The 18,159-nt window shown below is 60.0% G+C and overlaps 2 protein-coding genes across 8 annotated transcripts in view; one reads left to right on the top strand and one right to left on the bottom strand.

Moving 5' to 3' along the window:
* The window catches only part of MYH7B (myosin heavy chain 7B), a 36,405-nt gene extending 27,230 nt beyond the window's left edge, over positions 1–9,175 (top strand). For 5 of the 6 annotated variants that reach the window (XM_058679450.1, XM_058679449.1, XM_058679451.1 and 2 more), the window contains 23 exons: positions 360–447; positions 544–661; positions 1,256–1,379; positions 1,459–1,595; positions 2,388–2,643; positions 3,145–3,387; positions 3,857–4,033; positions 4,112–4,257; positions 4,454–4,544; positions 4,625–5,014; positions 5,553–5,679; positions 5,777–5,895; positions 5,978–6,174; positions 6,263–6,612; positions 6,695–6,819; positions 6,926–7,041; positions 7,350–7,746; positions 7,815–7,940; positions 8,035–8,205; positions 8,292–8,396; positions 8,476–8,571; positions 8,848–8,994; positions 9,062–9,175. In XM_058679450.1, the coding sequence (XP_058535433.1) occupies positions 360–447; positions 544–661; positions 1,256–1,379; positions 1,459–1,595; positions 2,388–2,643; positions 3,145–3,387; positions 3,857–4,033; positions 4,112–4,257; positions 4,454–4,544; positions 4,625–5,014; positions 5,553–5,679; positions 5,777–5,895; positions 5,978–6,174; positions 6,263–6,612; positions 6,695–6,819; positions 6,926–7,041; positions 7,350–7,746; positions 7,815–7,940; positions 8,035–8,205; positions 8,292–8,396; positions 8,476–8,571; positions 8,848–8,994; positions 9,062–9,073 (3,858 nt within the window). In that variant the 3' untranslated portion in view covers positions 9,074–9,175. The remainder of the gene's footprint in view (positions 1–359; positions 448–543; positions 662–1,255; positions 1,380–1,458; positions 1,596–2,387; positions 2,644–3,144; positions 3,388–3,856; positions 4,034–4,111; positions 4,258–4,453; positions 4,545–4,624; positions 5,015–5,552; positions 5,680–5,776; positions 5,896–5,977; positions 6,175–6,262; positions 6,613–6,694; positions 6,820–6,925; positions 7,042–7,349; positions 7,747–7,814; positions 7,941–8,034; positions 8,206–8,291; positions 8,397–8,475; positions 8,572–8,847; positions 8,995–9,061) is intronic. The other variant, XM_012927173.2, reaches the window with a different exon arrangement.
* The window catches only part of TRPC4AP (transient receptor potential cation channel subfamily C member 4 associated protein), a 67,253-nt gene continuing 58,243 nt past the window's right edge, over positions 9,150–18,159 (bottom strand). For both annotated transcript variants that reach the window (XM_004585750.2, XM_004585751.2), the window contains exons 11-19: positions 16,609–16,667; positions 15,344–15,445; positions 14,313–14,396; positions 13,422–13,512; positions 12,416–12,556; positions 11,865–11,973; positions 10,830–10,942; positions 10,055–10,261; positions 9,150–9,929 (exon numbers count right to left, since the gene is read on the bottom strand). In XM_004585750.2, the coding sequence (XP_004585807.2) occupies positions 9,792–9,929; positions 10,055–10,261; positions 10,830–10,942; positions 11,865–11,973; positions 12,416–12,556; positions 13,422–13,512; positions 14,313–14,396; positions 15,344–15,445; positions 16,609–16,667 (1,044 nt within the window). In that variant the 3' untranslated portion in view covers positions 9,150–9,791. The remainder of the gene's footprint in view (positions 9,930–10,054; positions 10,262–10,829; positions 10,943–11,864; positions 11,974–12,415; positions 12,557–13,421; positions 13,513–14,312; positions 14,397–15,343; positions 15,446–16,608; positions 16,668–18,159) is intronic.

Below are 18,159 nucleotides of genomic sequence, written 5' to 3'. Positions count from 1 at the left end.
GCCTGTGCGGGCCCTGCCTGGGCCTCCCCTTCCCTCCCCTCCACTCCCCTGGGCCTGTCCCCTGCACCCTGGGCGGGCGGCTGTTAAGACTTGCAGTGATGTTTAATTCCTGTCCGCGTGAACATCACAGCAAGTCTGTGCTGCCTCCCGTCCCCATGCCGCTGGGGCAGAGGGTGGGACCTAGGGGGGCAGACCTGGGTGGTGGTATCGATGGGAGTGGGCACAGAGTCCCAGGGCACAGGGCACAGGAGCACGGGCTCCCAGAGGCCTCTCCAGTCCCTAGCGGCCTTCCTGTGCCACAGCGGCAGCCAATCCCGGTTCTCTGCTCCTCTGCCTGCTCCCCCTCTCCCTGCTCCCAGGAGAACCTCAACAAGCTCATGACCAACCTGAGGGCCACGCAGCCCCACTTCGTCCGCTGCATCGTCCCCAATGAGAACAAGACTCCAGGTAATAGGGGCAGTGCTGAGTGGGGGCAGTGCTGGGACTAGGAAGCTGGGGCCTCAATCTCCAGCCTTTTCCCTTACCCCTGCCCCCCACGTGCAGGTGTCATGGATGCCTTCCTGGTACTGCACCAGCTGCGCTGTAATGGGGTCCTCGAGGGAATCCGGATCTGCCGCCAGGGATTCCCCAACAGGCTGCTCTATGCTGACTTCCGGCAGCGGTGGGTGGCCCCTTGCCCAGCACCAGCTCCTCCTGCAGTGCTGCCTACTGCCACTGCCTCCTGTTCCCACTGTGGGTGGTGGCTGCAGCCTGGGGGACTGGAAGCACCTGCCCTGGAGCCCTGTGCACAGAGGACAGGGAGGGTCCCAGCAAGCAGGCTTGGGGTCACACTGGTGGTAGAACCAGTGTGCCTGGCTTTGTCGTGGGTCAAGAATGAGAAAGCAAAAACCAGAGGGCCTTGCAGGTGCAGGGCCTGAGCAGCTGGAGTGGGTGGTGGATGAGTTTAGATTCAGCCTGGCAGGCCTGGTGATTCAGCGCGGTGGGAGGGGGCATGTTGGGGGAACCCTGCTCCTTGGGTCTGGAACTCTCTCAAGTGTCTCTTCAGTTGGGGCACTGGACAGCAGGTCACCTTCTTTGTATTATTTTGTGTCTAAAAAACAAAAGTAGCACATTCCTTTTGTACAAAGTACAGCCTCTTCCAAATGAGCTGAATGTAATTATCCACCCAGCAGGGGTTCCGAGCAGGCAATGCTCAGTCCTCGGCCTCATGACACCCTACCAGCAACCCCCTCACCAGGCCTTCCTGCCCCCTCAGGTACCGCATCCTGAACCCCAGCGCCATCCCGGACGACACCTTCGTGGACAGCAGGAAGGCCACTGAAAAACTGCTGGGCTCACTGGACATCGACCACACACAGTACCAGTTTGGCCACACCAAGGTCAGTGGGCCTGGTTGGCTCCAAGTGGGGGGTCGTCCTGGCTGGGATTCACACCCAGCTGCCCTGGCTCTGTCCTCAGGTGTTCTTCAAGGCGGGGCTGCTGGGGGTCCTGGAGGAGCTCCGTGACCAGCGGCTGGCCAAGGTGCTGACGCTGCTGCAGGCCCGGAGCAGAGGCCGCCTCATGCGCCTAGAGTACCAGCGCCTTCTGGGAGGCAGGTGTGTGTGGGGTTGGGGAGCAGCTTGGCCAAGCACACAGAACCCCAGGCTGGGTCTCAGTCCACTTCCTATTCCTGTAAGAGACCTGACAGACCCTCCAGGCGTGCGCAGGCATCTGTGAGGCCATGTCAGGGCCTGGCAGCGGGCTGGTGGGAGAGGCCGCTGGCCTTGCTCACCACCTGCCCCTTAGCCCAGATGTAGGTGAGTCGGCTCCCTCTGGCGCAGTTGCCTGTGACAGGTCCCTGTCAGTAACGTTACTCTGTGGCTTTGGGGATCAAGTTGCCAACTCATGAAATTTGGGGGCCATGTTCAAATTGCCCTATCCTGCCATGGGGTCAGATGGTGTCCGTTGTGCCCTGCCTCCTCCCTGCCTTGGTGGGGGTGAGAACAGCACCTCCCAGCCCAGGCCAGTCCATTGGTGGCCAGGAGGGCAGCTGCTGCACCAGCTGAGAGACAGGCATCAGGTAAGATGTTGCAATGGCATGACCTGCGCAGGGTGGCCTCTGGTCACTAGAGGTGTCCACGTAGGCCCCTGTGACAGCTACCACGTGCCCAGGCAGTCTGACCCTGAAGCCTGGGGACATGGCTACCCTTCAGAGTCTAGGCCCTGCCTGGGCACCCCCGCCCTGGAGGTCTGTAGGCCTTTCCTTTGACCTTGCCTCTAGAGGCACTGCTTCTGCCAGGGGTCCCGGGGAGACCACGTGGGATGGCACGGGCCAGGTATGCAGTGGGAGGCAGGGACTCAGCCCGGAGGGCAGCGCGGAGCTCATGTCACAGGCCGTGCCTTCCCAGGGATGCCTTGTTCACCATCCAGTGGAACATCCGTGCCTTCAACGCCGTCAAGAACTGGTCATGGATGAAGCTCTTCTTCAAGATGAAGCCACTGCTGCGCTCAGCCCAGGCCGAGGAGGAGCTGGCAGCGCTGCGGGCCGAGCTGCGGGGGCTGCGGGGGGCACTGGCAGCGGCTGAGGCCAAGCGTCAGGAGCTGGAGGAGACACATGTCAGCGTCACACAGGAGAAGAATGACCTGGCCCTGCAGCTGCAGGCGGTCAGTGACCCGGTGCCCGACAACGCCAGGCTGCTCTGAGTGGTCAGGCCCACGTTATGCGCCTGGGTGGGCACCAGCTGCCTAAGCCACTCCAAGGCCTGTGAGAGCCCCAGGGGGCAGGACATGGAGCCCTAGCCCAAGGGCTGGCACTGAGGGTCTCCCAGAGACCATGAAGCTTCCATGTGCCTAACAGGCACAGGTGCTGCTTCAGGGGAAGACAGCCTGTGGCTGCAAACTGGCTCCCCAGGGCAGGTACCTGGGTAGTGAGGAGATGGGACGCAGGAACCCCTCACAGCCAACAGGTCCTGTGGCTCCTCTGCCCACCTCAGCCCGGGCCAGCAGCGCAGGCAGGTTGGGGAGGGTGGGGGGTTCTTGCTGAGAGGCCCCAGCCTATCTAGTGTCCCCTTCTTAATGATGCGGTTTCTGCCCTGGTATCCCTCTCCCCCAGCCTTCACCCGCCCACTCCCACCAGCCGGGCCAGCTGCCATCTGTCCCCTGCAGGAGCAGGACAACCTGGCTGATGCTGAGGAGCGCTGCCACCTGCTGATCAAATCCAAGGTGCAGCTCGAGGCAAAGGTGAAGGAGCTGAGCGAGCGGCTGGAGGACGAGGAGGAGGTGAATGCTGAGCTGGCCACCCGCCGGCGCAAGCTGGAAGATGAGTGCACGGAGCTCAAGAAGGACATCGATGACCTGGAGCTGACGCTGGCCAAGGCCGAGAAGGAGAAGCAGGCCACGGAGAACAAGGTGCGGGCCTTGCTGTGCTCTTCCCGCATCAACAGTGACTACACAGGCCTGGCCTGAGCAGGTGCCAGTAAGGCTGGCACGCATTGTTCACCCTCAACTGCCTACCCCTCTGTCCTGGAGGCCCCAGCAGCACTGGTTCCATTATCCAGGGAGAAGTGTGTCTAGGGGCAGTGCATGGCTGGTTCAGGCTCCCATGGGAGAGGAAGTGGCTTTCCTGGAACCCTGCAGCTGCCCTGCTTGGTAGCTGATGCTGGTGACCGCTATGTGTCACGGCTTGGTGCCGTGAGCCTTTGCCCACTGTGCCCTCACATAGCCTGAGGAGTGGCTGTCACCCCTAGGGCTGGACCAGCAGGCCTTACAGAAAGGTCACCTGCCCCAGCCCTACAGCTGGAAGGGGATTGCTTGGCCTGGCATGGGGGACTGCTGGAGCAGGAGGCAGGTCCCCATGCTGCCCCTGGCCCTGGCGTAGGTGAAGAACCTGACAGAGGAGATGGCTACGCTGGATGAGTCGGTGGCCCGGCTGACCAAAGAGAAGAAGGCGCTGCAGGAGGCGCACCAGCAGGCCCTGGGGGACCTGCAGGCCGAGGAGGACCGTGTGAGCGTGCTGGCCAAGGCCAAGCTCCGCCTAGAGCAGCAGGTGGAGGATGTGAGTTGCCGGCCTGGGCTGGGAGTGGGCAGGGAGCTGGCAGCCCGTCTGCCCTGGCTGAGTCCCGCCTGCCCGCAGCTGGAGTGCTCCCTGGAGCAGGAGAAGAAGCTGCGTTTGGACACGGAGCGGGCCAAGCGCAAGCTTGAGGGCGACTTGAAGCTCACGCAGGAGTCCGTGACGGACGCGGCTGAGGACAAGCAGCAGCTGGAGGAGAAGCTCAAGAAGTAAGGGTGGGCTGGGGAGGCCTGGGCCTCCTGGCCTTGGGGGCTCGCTGCCTCTGCAGGGCTAGGCGGTGTTGAGAGGTGTGGTGCTACACTCCCCAGGTCAGGGCTGGGGGTGGAGGGCATGCTGGAGGCCCCAGGGGTCTGCGTGTGGGTGCAATGACAGGACCGGCTGGCTCGCTCTGCTTGGTGCTCCCAGGAAGGACTCGGAGCTGAGCCAGCTGAACCTGCGGGTGGAAGACGAGCAGCTCGTGGGGGCCCAGCTGCAGAAGAAGATCAAGGAGCTGCAGGTGTGTGGGGGGTCCGGCTGGGAGGTGGGGGCCAGGTGCTGCAGAGGTGCCTGGCAGCCTCTGGTATCTGCTCCCCTCAGGCGCGGGCCGAGGAGCTGGAGGAGGAGCTGGAGGCTGAGCGGGCGGCCCGGGCCCGCGTGGAGAAGCAGCGGGCCGAGGCTGCCCGGGAGCTGGAAGAGCTGAGTGAGCGGCTGGAGGAGGCGGGTGGTGCGTCGGCTGGGCAGCGGGAGGACTGCCGTAAGCGCGAGGCCGAGCTGGGGCGGCTGCGGCGGGAGCTGGAAGAGGCGGCGCTGCGGCATGAGGCCACGGTGGCCGCCCTACGGCGCAAGCAGGCCGACAGCTCAGCCGAGCTGGGCGAGCAGGTGGACAGTCTGCAGCGGGTGCGGCAGAAGCTGGAAAAGGAGAAGAGTGAGCTGCGCATGGAGGTGGATGACTTGGGGGCCAGTGTGGAGACGCTGGCCCGAGGCAAGGTCTCAGCCCGACCCTGAGCCAGTTCTTAGCCCAGCAGCTGGCCTGCTTCTGACCCCCGGGCACTCCGAGCCAATCCCTGAGCTTGCACTAGATTGGACCCTTTACCTACCTGGCCCATCAGCCTGGCACCTCACCGCCAGCCACCTCCCAGCCCTGTTCCCTGGCTCTTTCTGACCTAACGTCAGACCTCTGCCCCGACTGTAGTTGAGGTCAACTTGACTGCTGAACTGACCTGTTGATTGTCCTGCCCATGCCCTGCTGAACCGCAGCACTCAACCTTCACCCCTGCCTGAACTTTGTGCCATCTCATCCTGGCAGCTGACCTCTCACCATGGTCCAGTAACCTAATGCTTCCCTGACCCCAAGCCTTGGGATTGACCCCGTCCTCTCAGATCTGACATGGTTGTTGAGCCAGGAGCCCAGCAGTGGACTCCTTGACCCTGAGCTTGGGGCTATGACCTCCCCCTTTGGTTGTGGGATTGCCCAGGGCCTCGTAGTTCCTGCTCCCAGACCCTGACGCCTGACTCTGGTTCCCAGGCCAGTGCGGAGAAGCTGTGCCGGACCTATGAGGACCAGCTGAGTGAGGCCAAGATCAAGGTGGAGGAGCTGCAGCGGCAGCTGGCAGACGCAAGCACGCAGCGTGGGCGGCTGCAGACCGAGAGTGGTGAGGCCTGCGGGTTGGCTGGGCCACACCAGGTGGGGCTGTGGTGCTGCCTGTCAGTCCTGACCCGCCTGCTCGCCCATCTCCCCTTGGCCCACAGGGGAGCTGAGCCGCCTCCTGGAGGAGAAGGAGTCTCTGATCAGCCAGCTGAGCCGGGGGAAGGCCTCGGCGGCCCAGAGCCTGGAGGAGCTGCGGAGGCAGCTGGAGGAAGAGAGCAAGGTGGGCTGGAACTGTGGCCGAGGAGTGTTGGGTGCCACAGCCACCAGCCCGGGCTACTGTTGAGCCTCCAGTATCCCCTCAGGCCAAGAGCGCACTGGCCCACGCGGTGCAGGCTCTGCGGCACGACTGCGACCTCCTGCGGGAGCAGCACGAGGAGGAGGCTGAGGCCCAGGCTGAGCTGCAGCGGCTGCTGTCAAAGGCCAACGCTGAGGTGGCCCAGTGGAGGAGCAAGTACGAAGCCGACGCCATCCAAAGGACGGAGGAGCTGGAGGAGGCCAAGTGAGCGGCTGGCGGGCCAGGCCACTGCCCGGCAAGGTCACTGCCTCTTGCCTGCCCAGCTTTCATCCTGTCTGTGCCTGTGGCTTAGGAAGAAGCTGGCCCTGCGGCTGCAGGAGGCAGAGGAGGGCGTGGAGGCCGCCAACGCCAAGTGCTCGTCCCTGGAAAAAGCCAAGCTGCGGCTGCAGACGGAGTCGGAGGACGTGACGCTGGAGCTGGAGCGGGCGACCTCGGCTGCTGCTGCGCTGGACAAGAAGCAGCGGCACTTGGAGCGGGCACTGGAGGAGCGGCGGCGGCAGGAGGAGGAGACGCAGCGGGAGCTGGAGGCCGCGCAGAGGGAGGCCCGCAGCCTGGGTACCGAGCTCTTCCGGCTGCGGCACAGCCACGAGGAGGCGCTGGACGCCCTGGAGACGCTCAGGCGAGAGAACAAGAACCTACAGGGTAGGAGCTAGGCGGGGTGCACCGCAGGGACGAGTGAAGGGACCCTGCGAGGAGGCTGCTCAGTGCCCCGTCCACTCCACAGAAGAGATCAGTGACCTCGCAGACCAGGTCAGCCTCAGTGGGAAGAGCATCCAAGAACTAGAGAAAACCAAGAAGACGCTAGAAGGGGAGAAGAGTGAGCTCCAGGCGGCCCTGGAGGAGGCTGAGGTCCGGGGCTGGCCACTGGGTGGGTGAATGTGGACTGGCTGCTCCCCTGGCCTCCCAAGCCTGACCCTGCACCCAGCCCATCCTCTCCTGCCTCCTCTGTCCCCAGGGGGCCCTGGAGCTGGAAGAGACCAAGACACTGCGCATCCAGCTGGAGCTATCCCAGGTCAAGGCCGAGGTGGACCGGAAGCTCGCAGAGAAGGACGAGGAATGCGCTAATTTGAGGTGTGCCCATCCTGCCGCTGCCCCATCCTCCTGAGCAGGGACAGCAAGCAAAGCCCAGTGCCCCAGGTGGTCTGACATGGCCTGCTGTGGACAGGGCTGTCTCCATTGTAGAGGTGACCTGACTCCATTGGAGTTGCCATGCGTGTGTGTCTGCCTCCCTATCCAGAAATTTGGTCTCGTGGGCAGCAGTCAAGAGGGACTTTAAACCAGGGTGGGATTGTTCATTCGTTCTATTTCTACCAGTGCTTAGGCACTGGGGGCAGCGGTGGCAGTGGCACCTGGGTCTGTTCTTCCCTGTGCTCCTGCAGGCGCAACCACCAGCGGGCTGTGGAGTCCCTGCAGGCTTCCCTGGATGCAGAGACCCGGGCCCGCAACGAGGCACTGCGCCTCAAGAAGAAGATGGAGGGCGACCTCAATGACCTGGAGCTGCAGCTAGGCCATGCTAACCGCCAAACCTCAGAGGCCCAGGCAGCCACGCGGCTGCTGCAGGCCCAGCTCAAGGAGGAGCAGGCCGGGCGGGACGAGGAACAGCGGCTGGCTGCCGAGCTGCGTGAACAGGGGCAGGCCCTGGAGCGCCGGGCTGCACTGCTGGCCGCCGAGCTGGAGGAGCTGCGGGCCACCCTGGAGCAGGGGGAGCGCAGCCGGCGGCTGGCTGAGCAGGAGCTGGTGGAGGCCACAGAGCGTCTGAACCTCCTGCACTCGCAGGTAGAGCCAGGCCTGCTGGCGGGGCTTGGGGGCCTGCTGGCTGGCCGTGACACTCTGCTTCCCCCCAGAACACAGGCTTGCTGAGCCAGAAGAAGAAACTGGAGGCTGATTTGGCACAGCTGAGCGGGGAGGTGGAGGAGGCCGCCCAGGAGAGGCGGGAGGCGGAGGAGAAGGCCAAGAAGGCCATCACCGACGTGAGGCCGGGATGGGGCAGGGCAGGGCAGGGCAGGGCCAAGGGACATTCTCCTGGCTGGTCACTTGCTAACACATCACCTGCACCCCCTGCAGGCGGCCATGATGGCTGAGGAGCTGAAGAAGGAGCAAGACACAAGTGCCCACCTGGAGCGGATGAAGAAGACCCTGGAGCAGACAGTGCGGGAACTGCAGGCTCGCCTGGAGGAGGCGGAGCAGGCCGCGCTTCGGGGTGGGAAGAAGCAGGTGCAGAAGCTAGAGGCCAAGGTGTGTGGGGCCTGCAGGCCTTTCCCAGGCAGGCGGGTGGCCCGGGCCAGGTGCCACCAGCAGGCCTAGCCCCTGGCTGTCCGCAGGTGAGAGAGCTGGAAGCGGAACTCGATGCCGAGCAGAAGAAGCACGCCGAGGCCCTCAAGGGAGTGCGCAAACACGAGCGCCGCGTCAAGGAGCTCGCCTACCAGGTGGGTGGTGGGGGCCGCCTTGGGGGTGACCCTGGCTCTGGCCAGGTCAGGCAGCTCTGAGGCCCACTTGTCTGCCCAGACTGAGGAGGACAGGAAGAACCTGGCTCGCATGCAGGACCTGGTGGACAAGCTGCAGAGCAAGGTCAAGAGCTACAAACGCCAGTTTGAGGAGGCGGTGAGTGTCCTGGGGTTTGGGTGGCTGATACCCCAGGCTGCTCAGGCAGCTGGCTGCCCTTCAGGGTGGCAGCTCCATCATTCCCAGCCCACTGACCCCACTGTCCAGTGGAATTAAGTTCCCAGCGGCTCCAACCAGATTAGGCAGCGGACAGCCCCCAAAGGAGTTTTGTTCCTGTCTTGGGGTCTGCTGAGCAGCAGGGACCGAGGGTGCTAGGGGACTGGGGTGCAGGGACCAGAGTGACCAAAGGGGAACCAAGGGTGTGTGTGCCCCCAGGAGCAGCAGGCTAGCACCAACCTGGCCAAGTACCGTAAGGCCCAGCACGAGCTGGATGACGCAGAGGAGCGGGCAGACATGGCAGAGACTCAGGCCAATAAACTGCGGGCACGGACACGGGACGCGCTGGGGCCCAAGGTGAGGGGGGTCCCAGTGTGAAGGCATGTGGAGGGAGCTCTGTGGTGTGTGCCCTGAGCCCTACTTCTCCCCTTAGCACAAGGAGTGACCGTCACTGCAACCTTGTCTCACCCTGGGGAGAGGGGAACACATCACCGCACGGACAAAAGGCAGATCCACAGCAGTCACTTAAAATAAACTTCTTTAATAGTCTCCATTTGATTGGTTTATTTGCTATTAATAAATTGGCAACACAAGGAGGGGCTGAGGGTGGGTTCCCAGCCCAGCTCCTTTGTCTGGGCAGGGGTGGGACAGGCACAGCCACCCTAGGCCCCCACTTCTGGGGACCCCATAGGATAAACACAGCGGCCAAGGAGCAAACAGAACCCGAGGAGCTAAGGGAGGGCAGGGCTGACTGGGGAGCGCAGTGTCCTCTGCGTCCGCACCCCTGCCCGGGGCTCAGAAGCTTTTCTGTCTGGGCCAGGAGGCCAGGGCTGGGGAGACCGGCCCCGTCCCTCCAGCCCTGACAGCCAGAGATAGACAGCTCCTCTGACAGGGCTGTTTTCTTAGAAGTCCTTATCTCTTGGGGGGAAGGGGTCAGGACCATGTGGGGAGCATGGGCTCATGCCCTTGAGGGAACCGGAGCTCCCCAATGACCTGGGGCCTCAGGCCCAGAGCCTCCAGATGTCCCTTCCCACCACACTTGGCCCTCAGACCTGGGGCAGGCAGGCAGGGAGGGACGGGAGCAGGGCAAGGCGTGGGGCAGGTGTACCCACGCTCACCCACACTGGCCAGGGCTCGACAGCCTCCCGAGGCCTGGTCCAAGGTCACTCCTCAGTGAAGTCCCTATCTATATCCATGTAGGGCTCCTCAATGTAGCTGACGAGGGCAGAGGGGGACTGGCGATCCGGATTCAACAGGATGGACACGGTCTCCTTCCAGTAGGAGAAGCTGATGCAGGAGCTCTGAGCAGAGAGAGTGGGTTGTGAGGGGAGCCTGGCTCCCCTGGGGAAGGCCGCGGTAAGGGGCCTGGGGTCCCGCATGCACGTAGCCCACCCGTGGCCTGCCCTGGCTGGGGAGAGGCACTCACGTTCTCCAGGCAGGTGCTGTCCTTGTCCTTGTGTAGGTAGTGCTGCTGCCAGAAGCGCAGCAGGTTGTGGAAGTTGTTGAGCAGGAAGCCGGGGTACTTCTTGCTGTGCTCCATGCGCTGCAGCAGCCGCAGGTACAGGGGCAGCCGCTCTTTCCGCCGCGCCAGCATCAGGATCACCAGACTGGTGTTGAGGCAGCTGACGTTCTCCTGCGAGGCCAAGGGCCAGCCAGGTCAGGGATCCTCCGGGAGCCTGGGCAGCCACAGCGCAGAAAGCAGGGCCACTCGAGGCCCTGGCCCTGCACACACTGCTCTGCGGACAGGATCCAGCACCCCAACGCTGACAGAACCTTGCGTGCTGTGGGATCTTGCTTAAGACAGGCTGTGTGCATGGGCTGGGACAGCCATCCCACTGCGTGGCCTTCATTCAGCTCACACTGGCAGGCTCACTCAGAAGGGTCCACCTGCTCACAGCCCCTCTACCCCACCGAACCCAGTGCCAGCCCTAAAAGGTGCTTGTGAGGTGAGCAAACAGGCTTGCTACCTGAGACAGTCCATCTTAGGATGGCGGGCTGTGATGCTCAGAGAAGTGAGGGTGGCACAGCCACTGAGTGGGAGGCGCACCAGACTGGGCATCAGAGCACAGCACCACCTCTCCTTGGGCCCCAGCCTGACAGGCCTAAGGAGACCAATGCCTCAGTGGGGGCAGCTCTGGGATTCTGGGCAGAGGAAATGGCTTCCGAGTGACCATCCTCTACTGTGGCTTGTCTGGCCTCACCTGGGTCAGCGTCTGCACATGGATGATGTTGATGAGGCGGAAGAGGAACGACATCTGCGTGGGCACCTGGGATATGTAGGCGAGCAGGCGGCATTCGGACAGGACCTCGGCCACTGTGGAGGGTGCAGAGCAGTGAGCAGCCTGCCTCTGGCTGTGCCCTGCTGGGAGGCCCTCACTCTGCAACCACGTGGCAAAGCAGGCTGCCCTTCCAGCCCTGCTGGGGCCCTCTCCATCCTGCAGACCACGCCCTGGAGCGCCACTGCTCCCTCACCCCCCCACAGCGTGACACAGGTCCTTCCTGATACTGAATTAGTGGCATTAAGAAAACACCTGTGCTTCTAAGTCTCCAAGATGTGAAATCTGCTCATTTCAAATAAACAAACTAGTAATAAACCAGTGACAGCCAGTGGGACTTGCTTTCCAGAGCTCCTAATTGGATGGACCTCTCACTGCTGTCAGTGTGAGCGCCAACTGCTGGGGTCGCAGGGGGCACAGGCCTGTGACATGCACAGGGGACTGCATGGGGATCCGTGGGGTTGGTCCCCTGAATTAGACCTTTGGAGCAGAAAAAGGCAAACACCTCAATTCCCAAATGATATGCTGCCATCAATGATGGTGAGTGAGACACCAGTGTCCTTTTTTAGGGAGGAAGAGTAACACTGAGAATGTGCTGGGATGGCCACAGACCCTCCCCTAGACAGAAACACGTCTGTGTGCATGAGACACCAGGAAGACTCCGTCCCCTGACCTGTGACCCGACAGTGTGGGGACAGTGAGAACCCCAACTCGCAGGCAACCCCAGCCTGCAGGGCAAAGTGGCTGTGTTGGTTTACTTCTTTCCTTTCCCGAAGTGCGGATGTGCCACTACAAGGAATGCAAACCACAGCAAAGGCCAATTGGCCAGGGAGCTGCTACCCTGCCACCAGCCACAGTGTGGTACCACCACCGCAGTCACCCTGTCTCCTTGCTGGAGGCCAGTGCTGCCTCACATGTGGGAACAGCAGCCCACAGGCCTCAGTGTCGCAGCCTTTTTACCTTTCATGTCCACCTGGTTTTCAAATCGGTCCAGTGACAGAGTGACACAGCGCACCAGCATGTTGGAGTCCACCAGGGAACTGTTGATCTGCTTCAGGAAGACCTGGAACTGCACAGGGCCGGGGCTCGTGGGGCCCAGGGCTGCAGGCCAGAGGTGGCCATGGCCCCCGAGGGCAGTCCCTGCCAGGGCCATCGCAGGAGCTCAGACGCTGTCCGGGCTCTGCAGGGAAGGCTGCTGGACATTTCAGATCTTTATTTCAGCTGCTCTGAGAGGGGTCTATCACACCAGGTCTGGTCCCTCCTTCCCCTGGGGCTCCATCAGGCGCACCCACTGTACTGTGTCCCCACTGCCCAACCCCCTCCCTGCACTCAAGCAGCCCGGCTCTCAGCCCCATGAACCCAGGGTTGAGTATGCTGCCCCAAGTGCAGCTGCCTGTGAATATTATCTGAAGACGGCCCTGGTGTCCCCTGCATTCTGCAACCTGGACTGGCAGAGCCAGCCCCAGGGAAACATCCAATCTAACACCCCACAGAGCCTGGGCCAGCCTTACCTTTGCATCAGTGTTGATGTATTTATTGAATCTCTTGAAGGCGTCAACGTTAAACTTCATCAGTTCCCCCAGGAGGTCAAAGTAGCTCTGCAGTACATCCCGTGACTTGCACTCACTATCCACAATGCAGTACAGGATATGCTGTGCGTGACAAGGGCACAGGGTGAGGCTGTGAATGGGGCTGCCTCCTGTCTGCCTCCCACAGGGACCGGCACGGGGCTCACACCCACATCTGATCTGAGCAAGCATCCAGTCTGGAGCCTCGCCTCGCTTCCTGGCCTCGCATGCTGGCTCCAGCTCAGGGAGAGCAGACGCTCCTAGCCCACAGGGAGTGGCTCCCTCAGGTGGCCCCCACTCACCCCAGCTCAGATAAGGCCTCTGCCCTAGCACTGGAGACACCCAAGCCATGAAGGACAGCACAGGGGGCACAGGGCATTCTGACCCCACTGTTGTCTTCATGTTAATGAATCCCATTTAAAAATTATGCCAAAAGCCACGAACTTTTATCAGGAGCTAAGCCAATTTTTATGTCCTTGATTTAAGTGTTTCTATTACAGTTAGAATGATTTAAATTTTCCACTTTCATGTTCTTACAGTCAAACTCATTTGGATTAATTATTTCCCATATGGATTTTTACAAAATCCACGAATCAGTTTCTTGTCCATATCTTTTAAAAACATTATTTCGCCTTCCTGTTTCATAAAATTTAGCTTTTCTGATGGGCATTAGTCAATAAAGGAAATGTACTTTCAGTTAGGATCAAATTATCCTCTGGGTCAAAAGCCCTTGCCAGGCCTTGACCTGCAGCAGGGGTCCTTCCTCAAGCACTCACAGGAATGCATGGTCAGAACCTGGAGCAAGCCCCAGGGCAATGGGCAACAGGCAGCAGCATCTGCAGCACCCAAGACTGGGCCACTCCCAGGAGCTGCTTGGGACTCAGAAGAGCAAAGCACAGGGCAGCGGGGAGAAGGGCTGGCCATATCCCTGCTCCTGAGCAGGCCATACCTCCAGAAGGCCTCGCTTCAGCAGGAACATCTGGTCGGCATAGGAGGTTGTCCCTCGGAGGAAGCTCTCCACTGCCCGTGCTTGCCAAAACCTGCGACCCAAACATCGACTTCTGTCCCAAGAAGCCAAGGCTGCCCTCTTCTGGCTTGTGTGCAACTCCCTCAGGGCTGGGAGCTGTTTGCTCCCTCCATCCACTGGGTCACACAAGCCTTGGGGATTTGCAGTGAGCAGAAAAGCCCCCTCTCCACGGAACTGACAAAAGCAGTGGGACACACTTCTCTGCTGGAGCCTGGAAGGGTGTGAGGCACACAGAAGGCGGCATCTAGGATCAAAGGGCTACAACAGGTCCCACCTGAGAACAGGAGGACATGCACTGATGGTGGGGGGGGGATGCGAGTGAAGCTGCTGAGCCTGAGATGACACATGGCAGGATGGTCTAAAGAGGGGCTGGTGTAGACCACGTGACCTAGAGGTCAGAGTCTGGAATCTGGACATGGCACACTAAGGTGACAAGGGCAGACATGGGCACGGAGCCTTACTAGTGTTCACAATGGCCCTGCCTGGCATCTTCCTGCCCACAGCCTTCATGGCTCAGCACAGCTCACTGTCAACACTGAGATGCTCCTGCCCAGCTCCCAGCCCCACCATGTCCAAGAGGTCTGTGCTCCCAGTTCTCTCCACCAGCCCAGGGCACTCGCTCTCAGCTGCTGGGCAGCCATACAGCAGGTGCCAGCTCAACGCCCTGATGTGCTGTGCTGTGGGTCCCTGCATACCCACTGTGTCAACTCAGGGCTGGGGGGCAGTCAGACCACCTCTCCCCAGCAGGACTAGCCACACAAGTCACTTGCTCTTGTTGCTGCAGAGTGCCGGGCACCTGGCCCTCAGACACACCTGAACGACGACTCAGCAGGCTCCTTCTTCATAACCTGCAGCAGCCGAGTCAGTAAGCCTCTCTTACCATCACACACCAAACTCCTGAAACAAAAAGGAACAAGGGCACCAGTGGCAGAGCTGAGGCTGACAGGGATCTCAGGGCGGGTTACTCTGCTGGGTCAGCCGGGCAAGAACCACAGGGACATGCCACAAGTCTGCAGGACTTCCTGCTGCTGTCCCAAATCCTGAGCTCCCAGGCTCCTGCATCCGTCCACAACACAGCCACAGGCGTTCCCACTGCAGCTCGGGGGCAGCTTTTCCTGGAACAAGGCGGGGAACAGCCACAGGCGGCCAGAGCTCAACCGACTGAGAGGACCTGCTTATACCCAAAGTGATTCTGAAACAGGTCAGGAAAGTCTGCTGACAGCGGGGGTGGATGGGGAAGGGCAAGCTTTGGGCCAATAGGGTGGGCCCTGGGCACTCCCTGCACCAGGCTCAGTGGCAACTGAGCCCTAGACAAATAACCGGGCCTCCAGGCTTTAGCTTCTGGGTCAGTGAAACAGATGGGAAGTGCCTCGGGCCTCCACAGGCGCCAGGCACGAGAGTTAGCCCGTCAACTCTTCAGAGATCAACTATGCAGACACTAGGACGAGGTGAGGCAGGCCTGGGCACAACTGAGAAAGGTTGGGAACGCAGGTTCCTGCTCCTGGGACCGGCCAGCTGATTTATGAGCCGCCAGGCTGCCTTCCACCCTCACGCATGGAACTGTGGGCCAACTTAGGGGCCTGCTTCTGTTCGTCCTTCTCAGCTCAAGCTGCCACTGGCCGGGAAAGGAGCACACAGCCAAGGTCAGATATGTGTGACAAGGGCAGGGGAAGGAGCACAGACAGCCTGCTCTGTCATCTGTAAAATGAAGGTGCCAGCAGTACTCTCCCAGGGTGGCTGTGAAGCAGGTGACAGGAGCACAGTGCCCAAAGCACAGGCCCCCTGGGCCCAGCAGCTCCATGGGGTGTGTGTCCATCTGAAGGCCAGTGTGGCCCACCCCTCACCTGTCCGTGTTGAGGACGGCCTCCACCTCGGGGATGTTGGCCTTCAGAGAGATGGCGCTGAGCTCATTCAGCTCCTGGTTGTTCAGAAGCAAGTACTTGTTCCTGAAACAAATGAATTGTGCAGGGTCAAGGAGAGGAGCTGGGCTGTTGGTCAGCATAGGCCAATGTGGGAAATTACCACCATTTCTCACAGACAAGCAAGAATCCATAGTTTCTGAGCCTAAGCTGGCACCTGTGGGGGTGCTTGGTCCCTTCAGGGCCCAGCTGACCTCAGACAAGCCTTCAGCCCTCCTTGAGCTGTTCCTCCCTCCTGACTCTGTCCCCCTTCAACATCCTCAGATTGAAGTCCACCCCTCATGATGGTCCCTGTGTACCTGTGTCTGGCACAGCAAAGTGCTCAAATCCCCCACTCCAATGAAAGCTGGGTACCCCACCCTTTCCCTCCAGGAAGCAGGTGCACTTTAACAACCCATCAGTGCCACCTTGAAACACTCATACATTCCCTGGCCTCCAACCACACTAACTCCCAGCAGGGTGTGGGGGCCTGCCCAGGGGAAGCCCCTGGAACCGCCAGCTGTCCTCCCAACTGCCCTGTTGGCTTCCTCAGTGTGCCCAAAGAATCCCAGCCAACAATTACAACTTAGGGCCCTCCCCTACTCCTGGATTTCTGGTTTTCCTTGGAGAAAAAAGTCAGAAGCCCAGCAACCATGGGCCCTGTTCCCTGCGCACCCACAGGAAGCTAGAGCTGAGCGGCACAGCCTTCCTTCTGGCTCACCACCATCCCACCACACTTTCTCCAACACAAAGGTCAAAGATGAGTTGCTGTCCACATGCCCTGCATTGCTCTTCACTGGGGGAAATTGTGTTCCTGTACAGATGTTAGCGAAGGTCTGAAAAATTAGAAATGAGGGAGGTCGTATATCCTGGACAATCTGGTCAGCAGGGACCCCAAGCTTGGGAACAGTCATCTGTGAGTGTATGGGTTCCAGGGATGCCAGGTACCCCTAACTCCTGTGCTCACCATTGAGGGTGGCTGTGGTGATGGAGGGGAAGTGCAGTGACATGCCTGGCCTAAAGGAAGGATCGGGCACATCAGCAGCTCTCGCTGCAGTGCCATGGCGATGCAGTTATGTCTCATAACCTAAGGTGACAGTGCCATCCCTCAGCTCCAAGCTCTGCCTCCTGAGCTGGACACAGCGATCAGATAAAGAGAGGGGACCCTTTTGAAGACCCCTGACACATCCTGCAGAGTGTTCGGTACTTACTCGTGGTGGTCACTGAAACTCTGCAGAAGCCTCAGAAACTGTATCTTCAAGGTGATGTCCTGAAACACACATGTCCTCCCCGTCAGTACCAGCCCCACAGCCTCAGCTGAGCAGCCTCATGGCTTCTCCAAGCCTCTGTCCTAAGGCCCAGGGGGAATTCCTTAATTAGAACACCAGCTGCTGGCTTCCACATTTGGCCAAGGGAAAATTAAGCTAATGTAAACCTAGCATTCCTGCTGAACAGATCCCAGATTACAGGACAGAAATTCAGCCAACCCTTTTAAACATGAGACTAAGCTCACAGAAAAGAAGGGACCCCAGGAAGTGAGAGGGGATATAGCCCAGAACAGTGAGTCCTGAAGCTGTTGATCCCACCACGGCTGTGAGTCCACACACTGCAGGGACCAGACAAAGCCTGGATTGTATAGTGCATACACGAGTCAGAAAAGGAATAGGACGACCCAACCCAGAGGCTGGTGCTGTGGCTTGGAGAGTAAGGGCTCTACCTGCAATGCTGGCTCCCATATGGGCATGGGTTTGAGTCCTGGCAGCTTCACTTCTGATCCAGCTCTCTAACGGCCTGAGAAAACAGCCGCAGACAGCTGATGTCCTTGGACCTTGCATCCAGGAAGAAAGTCCTGGATCCTGGCTTTGGCTTGGCCCTGGCCATCACAGCCGTCTGGGGAGTAAACCAGTAGGCGAAAGCTCTTGCTCACACTATTTCTCTCCCCTTTCCTCTCTCTGTAGCTCTGCCTTTCCAATAAAAACAAAATAAAACAAAACAAAAAACCTGCCCTGAGGGTCAGAAGCTACCAAAGAAGACTGCCTCTGCTCTGCTCATGGATCACCTGCAGGTGGAGAGAATCTCCAAGGACAAGACAGAAACTAGATATGGATACTATGTCCCCTGAAGTGCCCAGCAAAGGCAAAATGGCTCTGCATAAACACTCCTGTAGCAGAGGGAAGGGCCTCCAGACGAAGCAAGGCATGATGCAGGTGGCCTCGCCAAAGACAAGGAAGTCATACACAAGGAAGACCCCATGCAAACAGCAGGACTCTCTAGGCAACTGAGAAAGAATGACGTAGTAAAACAGACTGCTACCAGTGGGCAGAAGAGACAAAGCATGTCAAGACTGAAGACAGTAACATGATGAAGACCAAGCAGTGTTTGAGACTCTGATGAATGTCTACAAACACAAAATGTAATCACCTGAAATTAAAAACTCAAATACATGGGCTGAATGGCAAAGTGGATAAGACCAAAAATAAAAATTGGGCCAGGGCAAGAAGCAAAGTCCCTAGACTAGGGCGCCCAAACCAGGGCCCTAGTACTGGCCCTGGAGGCAGTGGACACAGGAGCACTGCTCTTGTGCTGCAGGGAACAGGCTCAGCTATCCAGGGTCTCACAGCAGCTCCCAACTCCTACCTCAGTGCTCCCTCTGGGGCAACGAGAACAGAAGTAGTTTTGGCTTCAGAAAATGAATTCAATCCAAAATCCTCTTTTGATGCACATCATCGGTGGTTTGAGCACAAACCACAAGGGCATGGGGT

Source organism: Ochotona princeps, chromosome 22 (assembly GCF_030435755.1).
Source record: "Ochotona princeps isolate mOchPri1 chromosome 22, mOchPri1.hap1, whole genome shotgun sequence".
Lineage (NCBI taxonomy): Eukaryota > Metazoa > Chordata > Mammalia > Lagomorpha > Ochotonidae > Ochotona > Ochotona princeps.
This window is presented reverse-complemented; position numbering and strand designations above follow the sequence as displayed.